We start from the raw sequence: 8,991 nt of genomic DNA on the forward strand, positions 1-8,991 counted from the left end.
TCAAAGCGAGTTTTGCTTTCTGTCCCATTCAATACTAATACACACATGTCTTTTTGTGCATGTTGTCTAGCCTAACTCTTTGCATCTTACGGATGTTTGAATATCAAGTCATTCATGTAGTGATGGGATGTGTCATCGTACAAAATACCAACTGGGGAAGGTTGGTTTTCCATTGGTTCTATTGGATCACATGGAACCTACAAGTAATAGCACAATGTCAATACCATAAAAAAATTCCTTAAAATTTCGGTAATGTAAAATTTTTTATCGACCCTACCGAACATAAAGTTAGGTTATATAGTTTCCTGAAATAAATTGGGGCCTTACCGAACTCGATCTTTAGATTTTCTATGTACAAGTTCCGCAATGAAACTGAAAAACTCGACTAAACCGAACTCGAAAGTTTGGTTGGAAACGCGGTATTTATATTTTCTGCGACCTTACCGAACAGAAAGTTCGGTAACAAAAGTGTTGATATCGACTCAACCGAACAATGCACTGTAAACTCTATAAAAATAGTTCGGTTACATGTTATGGAAAAACATAACCGAACTCTAAAAAACCACCATTAACTTGTAGTTCGGTTACCTGCGTCTGCTAAATTTAGTAACCGAACTACACATTAAGAACAGTTCGGTTACCTCGCAAGCAAAATTTTGTAACCGAACTAGGTTGACCTAACCGAATTTTTTCTGGAAATTTTGAGTTTGGCCAAACCTTTGCACAATTCAAGATAGATTAACTAAATATGAGGCATACCTGAGTACCCATAGCTTCATCTTCAGGTTGTGGCTGATAAAATCGATCATTTGTTTGGTGAGCTTGAGTTTGGGGCAAAAAGCTTTCATCATCTAACAAATAACTTATTTCTCGATCATTAGAAGTATTGACAAATACACAATGAGGTGAAGGGGGTCCTGATTTTGAGGATGAGGTATAATCACATGAATCACCCAAATCATAATTACTAAACTCAAAAAAAGATTTTTTGGGTTCACCCATCTTCTTCCTATTTCCTTCTTCTTCTTCTTCTTCTTATCTCTCAATAATAATGTTATAACAAAACAATCCCACTAATATAACTCACTAATCAGTTATTAATCATATATGGATGGAAAGGAATAATAGAATTTTCTCTTCTAAGATGGGTTCTACAGGGGTGAGTCATTTAATCTCTATGGATATCAGACTAAAATCTCTTCCTCCTAGAACTTAGAGCTAGGTTAAAAACATCCTTACAAACATCTCTCTTTCCCTTATAGCTTAAATTGCTAAACCTATAGAAGTCATTTTTTATTGATAACAGAAACAAAAAATATAAGAAAGAGAAAACTGTTAACCAGATGTATAGAAGATGGACAAGACATGTTTGTCTACCCTCATTACAGTGTGAATCATAATAGGTGGCTCCAGGCAACACCACTGTCCTTCTGTGGCTGCAGCATCCTATTTTGCCAACAAACCGGCACATGAATTGAATTACCCTCTTTCTATATATCCTGCGAAACTACGAATTGGATTCTTTTTAAAAATTCCATACAATCCTCCATAACACTTTAAATCACCATGGAACCAAATTCTTGTTCTTCATAACCATAATAATGTTCATAGAATCACATTGAGACCAAATCTTCCTGGTACCATGGAGTTGCTAGTAGACAAAGCCTTTATGCCAATATCTGATTCAAATTTCTTCAAGTGCTTTAAATATTCATCGTATCGTTCAAGATTGTTATGGCCACCTGCATATACTCATAGTGGCTCGTACTTTTCCTTACAGAGCTCCCAGAGGCAGAGCTGCCATCCATGAGCACAATCAACAACTCGATCTGCTGTTCCCTGGAGAAAAATTAACAAATTGTCATTTCCATGTTCCCATTCAACAAAACTTCCACAAAAATCATACGGTTACAACTCCGAAACCACACCAAAATACTTGAATGAATTACTAGAACTGGACATCTCACCATGACTATTCTGTCAATATTCTGAAAAGTAGAAGGAATTAGTGGCAGGTTTCATATTAATGATCTGAACAGTTAAATTAATTAATCTTAATTAGTGTTATAAAAGATTTACCTTGTAGATGTCAAACCAACATGTCAATTTTAAAGCAGGGTACCAAACTCTCAGACCAGAGAGAAGCGGACTATGTAGTACTACTGCTCTTATATTTGGCAATTGAGAAGCAAGATCTACGGTTGGACCACTTCCAACAGACTGACCATATAAGATTATTTCCGCATCTTTGGATCCATACTGTTCTTTGATGCATTTGTATGCTGCCTCAATGTCCTCATACATATTAGATTCACTTGGCTGTTTCACAAATTAAATCATGTAAGTAAACACTGTCCAAAGTTATGCCATAAGGGTCCGATAATAGCAATATCTCACTTCTTCAAAGTGCCACAGTTGCTACTATATCTAATATAAGAGTTCGAAAGAGGGATTAGCAAGGATGTTACCGAATTGTATGCTCTTCTTACCTGGAGTCCATTGCATCCTTGCAGTATGGTTTTAGTATGAATTTTTCAATATCTAACTTCCTATCTCTCCTTACAACGCTTCAAAGCTTTTGAATCCTAGTCTTACGATCACTCTGTTGTTATCTTTATAACCAATGTAATCTGTATGATATAAATATCAATGAAAGAAACGAATCTCTACACAGTTGTGTGAGAAACCAAAACCCAATTGCCTTTATGGTATACTAGAGCTAGGTTAAAAAAAAAAATCTTGCAACTTCATATCCATGACTGTCGAAGGAGATCAATCAGACCCTTCTATGTCTCACAATCTCATCACTTATAAGGACACTGGTTTATTCCTTCCAGTCCTTATTATGTGCACCCAGCAGACAATCCTACGTCTGTTATCTTTACCCCTCTCCTTACAAGTGACAATTATTGCACCTGGGGCAAAGGAATGACAAAATCTCTCAGTGCAAAGGGAAAAACTGGTTATATTGACGTCACTGTGAAGAAGCCGACTAATCCATCAGATCTCCCGCACTGGACGAGATGCGATGCCTTAGTTGGCAGTTGGATCAGTAATTTTGTGGATTTAGAAATCAGATCAAGCGCCATGAACTTTCCCTCTACTCATGAGCAGTGGCTGGAAATCAAATCGCGTTTTTCTCCTCATAACGCCTCTAAGTTGTATGCTTTGAAGCAGTCCATTGCTATTCTGAAACAGGAGAACTTAAGTGTTGCAATGTATGATACTCGACTCAAGTCACTGTGGGACCAATTGGATACTTTTAGGCCAATTGAACCATTTATCTGCAATGCTGGAAAGAACTATGTGGATCATCACAATCAGGACAGATCCATGAGTTCTTGCAGGGTTTACATGATCGCTTTTCTGCTCTGCGTAATCAAATACTGCTCATGGAACCCATGCCATCACCTGCCAAAATTTACAATCATGTTCGACAAGAAGAAGAACAACAGGTAATCCAATCTTCTTGTGTCACATCTATTGAGTCTGCAACTCTTAATGTCACACGCAGTGATCAGCGCAACCCTAGGGTTTTTCCAAGCAATGGTACCAACAAGCGACAACGCCCTTTCTGCGATCATTGCAATAAACATGGACACACAAGGCAGACCTGCTGGAAAATCAATGAGTATCCGAAGGATTTGGCAAAGCAACGGAATCTGGATTCTCATACCATTGTTGTTGTGCATCAACCGGCTATACATCAACCAGCTACTGCTGCACCTGCCATCAGTGCTGCACAAATATGCACGGCTTCTCTCCCTGTTGGAACCTGAAAATGAGAGCAGTGACGTAGCTCCATATGCAAATTTTGCAGGTATTAGTCTTTCCTGTTCTACAAATATTTGGATAGTTGACAGTGGAGCGACACATCATATTTGTTCATCTCTATCTTTCTTTTCATCTCATACCGTGGTTACTAAACCAATCACTGTCCAACTATGGATGGTTTACATACATCTGTAACTCATGTCGGCACAGTTTATTTATCTCCTTCCATTAAACTGCTTGATGTCTTTGATATTCCATGCTTTAAGTTCAACTTAATCTTCGTTAGTAAATTAACTAGCATAGCTAATTGCTGCATCAAATTCTCACACGAGTCTTGTATATTTCAGGACCGTCGAACGACCAAGGAGATTGGATGGAGTATGAAGATTGCAGGCCTTTACCATTTCTGTTTTCAACCATTTGCTTTATCTTTATCTGCAAATAAGCCAGTTGATACATGGCACCGCCGTCTCGGCCATCCAAGTGTGGATTGTTTTAAATTTTTATCTCGCAATTTCCCTTTCGATCATTCGTTCTTCTTCTAGTCACGTTTGTGATGTATTCCCTCGAGCTAAACAATCTCGGTTCAAATGTAATAAAAGTACTTCTTTATCTCAACTCATGTTGATATCTGGGGACCATTCTCAACCCCATATATTACCGGTGCTAAGTATTTTCTTACACTTGTAGATGACTATTCTAGATGTATTTGGATATTTTTGATGCCGACAAAATCAGAAACTTTAAAATTTCTCAAATATTTTTTTATTTTGTTATTAAGCAGTTTGGTCATAAGATAACCAACATCTCCTCTGGTATTAATTCCTTAATCATTCCTGAACTACAAACCTTTAGGTTTGATAATGGATCTGAGTTCAAATCCAATGAACTTCAGTCATGGTTTCATCGTCATGGCATTTTACGTCAAACGAGTTGTGTGTACACTCCACAACAGAATGGCATTGTTGAACGCAAGCATCGCCACTTATTAAACGTTACTAGAGCACTATGTTTTCAATCTAATATCCCTCTTCGCTTCTGGGGAGAATGCATATTCGCTGCTGCATATATTATCAATAAGTTACTAACTCATGTTTTGTCTCATAAAACTCCGCATAAAATGCTCCTTCTTAAACCTCCAGATTAATCATCCCTGAGAGTATTTGGTTGTCTTTGTTTTGCGAGAAATACAAAAGTTTGTCACAAATTTGATCAACGTGCCAGGCCAGGCATCTTCATTGGTTATCCTTATGGTCAAAAGGGATACTCAATTTATGACATTGAAACAAAATCTATCTCCACCTCCAGAGATGTTGTGTTTCATGAAAATGTTTTCCCTTTTCATGATACCATCAATGTCTCAACACCATCACTCTATGTTCTTGTACTACAACCTGAGTACACATATTACAATCAAACTTTTTTCGTCACCATCTTTACCAGTGTCTTTCACTAACAATTCCATTCAGTCTCCCATCTCTCCCTCTCGTTGTACTGCCCCACAGCATGTCTCTAACTCCGACACTTTTTTATCATTGTTAGAGCATAGCTCGGTCAACCTCGCATGCGTTGCTAACTGAAGCATGTTTGTCAATGTTAGTGATCAAAACTGTAAGTCTTAATTTCTAGCCTACATAGCTAAGTCTCGGACTAGGATAAAAAAGTGTAGTTGATCTCAAGGACTTCATGGCGATTCATCATACAACGAAGAAGATCTATACAATGAACCGTGGAACTTCATCAACAAAAAGGTATGTGGAGACTTGAAATTATCTATCACTCAAAAGTCTATCTCCTACTTCTTATGAAACAAAAGTAGTATGCTATATAGACTAGAACATACACATTTGACATTTCGAGCTGAGCATTCATTGCTTATCTTTTATCTTGAAATCGTGTGTTGGTAAAGCGTTTCGCTTTGATCAAGTTTATCTTCACCTAGTGACGAAAGTCATGAAAAGTTTCAATCACTTTGAGAATTGCTCTGAGGTGAATCGGTCTGTGAATAACATCTACATAGCGTCCTCTGAGAATGTTTCAATGATTGAAATGAGAGTTTAGATTACATAACCATGTGTTCCTTGAACCGAAGTTTTCGAACTTTGTTGATCAAGAGAAATCGGGAGGATTGTGGAATTGGCTTGCCAAGTCCGCGAACTGTCGGAAGTTCTCGACCGAGAATTTCTACTGGGATTTTCCAAATACTCGTTTGTGGGCTTAGTCCGCGAACTGGCGGAAGTTCTCATCCCGAGAATTTTTGTTGAGTTTGGAAAACTCAACTGATTAACTTAAGTCCGCGAACTTGTTTGTGAACTTAAGAGGTTATGATCTAAAGATGTGCTCTGAACATGAAACATTAAATTACTAAGGAATGCTTTATGAAAACCATGGCTATAATGTTCATGAGACGATTCAATCGAATCGAATCATCTTTGCTTCAATTGTGTCTTGTGTAGTTACATAAGATCTCATAGCAACTGCACAACTCTGTAACTAGTTCATTTGAGTCAATTGAACTAGTTATTGTGAAGAAGAAAAATGTTAATATGAAATGCTCATATGGTTAACCTTTTGGGTTACTATGTTGAAACAACATACACGAACACGTTTGGGCATGGTTTTCACGAACCCAGTAAATGTCTAACCAAGTGTGTGTGACAAGCTAAGTTTTCGAAGAAATATTTGCTTGAATCTAAATCAGATTTTCATCTGACGGTGAATATGGATTTCTTTGTAACTAAGGAAAAACCATGATTTGAAGGTTATATAAAGGAGACATCTAGCATTGTGCAAAACTAATCCCCACACCTCTGTGTGCTACTAGTGCACCCGCTAGAGTCGATCTCCATTAACCTTTGATTTTCTTCTCTAAAATCAGGTTAACGACTTAAAGACTTCATTGGGATTGTGAAGCCAGACCGATACTACTTTATCGTAGTTGTGTGATCTGATCTTGCAGCTTCTATCGTACGAGTACAATCGATTGATTGGCTTGAGATCGTGAGAGTTCTCCGATAGGCAAGATAAATAAGTCACAAACATCTTCGTCTCACTGTTTGTGATTCCTCGACAATCCTCTTGTGTAGTCAGGAAGGATTGTATAGAGGTGATTGATTAATCTAGGTTGTTCTTCGGGAATATAATACCGGATTATAAATTGGTTCCTGTTACCTTGATTTTATATCTAAAGACGGAACAAAACCTAGGTTTTATCTGTGGGAGACAGATTTATCCTTTTATAGACTTATCTGTGTGAGACAGATCTGTTTATTATCAAGTCTGTGATTTTGGGTTATAGCATCTCTTGGTTGTGGGTGAGATCATCTAAGGGAATCAAGTGCGCAGTATCCTGCTGGGATCATAGGCGTAGGAGTACAACTGTACTTTGTATCAGTGGGAGATTGATAGGGGTTCAACTATAGTCCAATCCGAAGTTAGTTTGCAGTAGGCTACTGTCTGTAGCGGCTTAATATAGTGTGTATTCAATCTGGACTAAATCCTGGGGTTTTCTGCATTTGCGGTTTCCTCGTTAACAAAACTTCTGGTGTCTGTGTTATTTCTTTTCCGAATTATATTTTATATAATTGAAATAATACAGGTTGTGCGTTCGTGATCATCAACTTCTCTAATCCAACCTTTGGTTGTTGATTGTAGTTGATTGATCCTTGGACATTGGTCTTTGGTACCGTCCAAGTTATCTCTCTTTGATAAAGACTCGCAGATTTCTATTTGCTTGAGTAAAGATCAAATCGAGAGATTGAGATAATAACTCCTTGAGATACTTTCTATCTATATTTAGTCTGACTGTCTAGTTGATTCTCTAGAAAAGTGTTTTGGAGTTAGTCCACACAGATTGCTAATCTAAATATTGGGTGGTGTTGTTAGACCCCCGCTTTTTCAATTGGTATCAGAGAAGGAAAACACTTTAAAGACCTCATAAGTCTGTGTTTGTGGCAATCTGAGTCTGTGGACATAATCTCATACGGATACCAAAATGCCTCCTAAAGCTGTCAACTTTGCCGAGTGTCTCAAGAATACCTAAAAGGGTCACTCCTTAGATGATTCTTCCGAATCTCGAGGTAGGAAGACTGTTTCATCCTGTGTTGGTCATTCTTCCTCCAATGAGACGTTGTACATAATGGCAAAAGCTGAAATGGAGCTCACCAGAATTTCAAAAAATTCTACAGAGTTTGTTGATCTCAAGGATCATGTACAGCTCATAGATGAATTCGAAAAGTCTATTGATCGTGAACAAGTACTCTACAACATTACAGGGTCATTCTCTAAGGAAATTGAGAAACTTCTTCAAGATAACAATATATATCGTGAAAAGATTTGTGTTCTTGAAAAGATGGTCAAAGAAGGCTCAATTAGAGAAAATTGTTTGATCAAGACGCATTCATCCGATCTAGACAGACTTCGTGTTGAGAGGGATAAACTTGAAGCATCGCTTGTCTTAGCCCATGGACAGTGCAAATCCTTGGAAAAGGAAAACTCTGTTTTAAAGAAAAATTCTTCTGCACAAACTAATTCTCATGAGTTACCGTACAGAATGAAATTTTCTCCAAGTGAAGTGTCAAGAAAAATTTTCATAACTTACAATCTTCTCTCGTGGCTATGAAGTTTAAACAAGTGCCAGTTGTTTCTTCTCCTCCACGAATATGTACCTTCTGTGGAAAGGAAATCACTATGCTATCCATTGTTTTGCTATAAAGAAACGTGTTTCTGAACTTTACAAGTTGCTTCTTTCTACTGTCAATGGAGTAAATAGTCGAACGACTACTACAGTGAAGGTCCCTTTCACAAGAAACCATGCATCTTATAAAAATGATCTCACTCCTAGAAATCATTACAGGACAATTGTAAATTCTCGTACTACCAATGAAAGTATGTCTTGTGCTTATAAGAACACATCTGATAAATCTAAGTCTAATGTGTGGAGACGAATTTCGGAAAATCCCCTAGAACCTATTTCTAGAGGTCCTAGACTTTGGTATCAGAAGGGTTTCTCTTCTGTGATTCCCAGAAGGACTGCGAGACACACCCTTCTTCCTGGAAGCTGCAGTGAAAAGATAAGAATTGCTGAGATAAGATATCCTATAAGAATTTATAGGTACTTTCTCAGAACCGATGGTGAGACTATGTCTCCCTCTGCTACCTAGCAGCAGAATGTTTTATCCTTGTGTCTAACTTGAGAAATACAAGGATGAGGATTTG

The 8,991-nt window shown here is 37.7% G+C and overlaps 1 protein-coding gene and 1 pseudogene across 1 annotated transcript; one reads left to right on the forward strand and one right to left on the reverse strand.

Moving 5' to 3' along the window:
• Positions 1–1,605: 1,605 nt before the first annotated feature.
• LOC113352679 lies at positions 1,606–2,505 on the reverse strand (annotated as a pseudogene).
• A 423-nt stretch (positions 2,506–2,928) lies between these two features.
• Positions 2,929–3,779, forward strand: LOC113352680. The gene is made up of 2 exons (XM_026596476.1): positions 2,929–3,455; positions 3,515–3,779. The coding sequence occupies exons 1-2, from the start codon at positions 2,929–2,931 to the stop codon at positions 3,777–3,779; spliced, it is 792 nt and encodes a 263-aa protein (XP_026452261.1).
• The last annotated feature ends 5,212 nt before the right edge of the window (positions 3,780–8,991 follow it).

Source organism: Papaver somniferum, chromosome 2, assembly GCF_003573695.1.
Source record: "Papaver somniferum cultivar HN1 chromosome 2, ASM357369v1, whole genome shotgun sequence".
Lineage (NCBI taxonomy): Eukaryota > Viridiplantae > Streptophyta > Magnoliopsida > Ranunculales > Papaveraceae > Papaver > Papaver somniferum.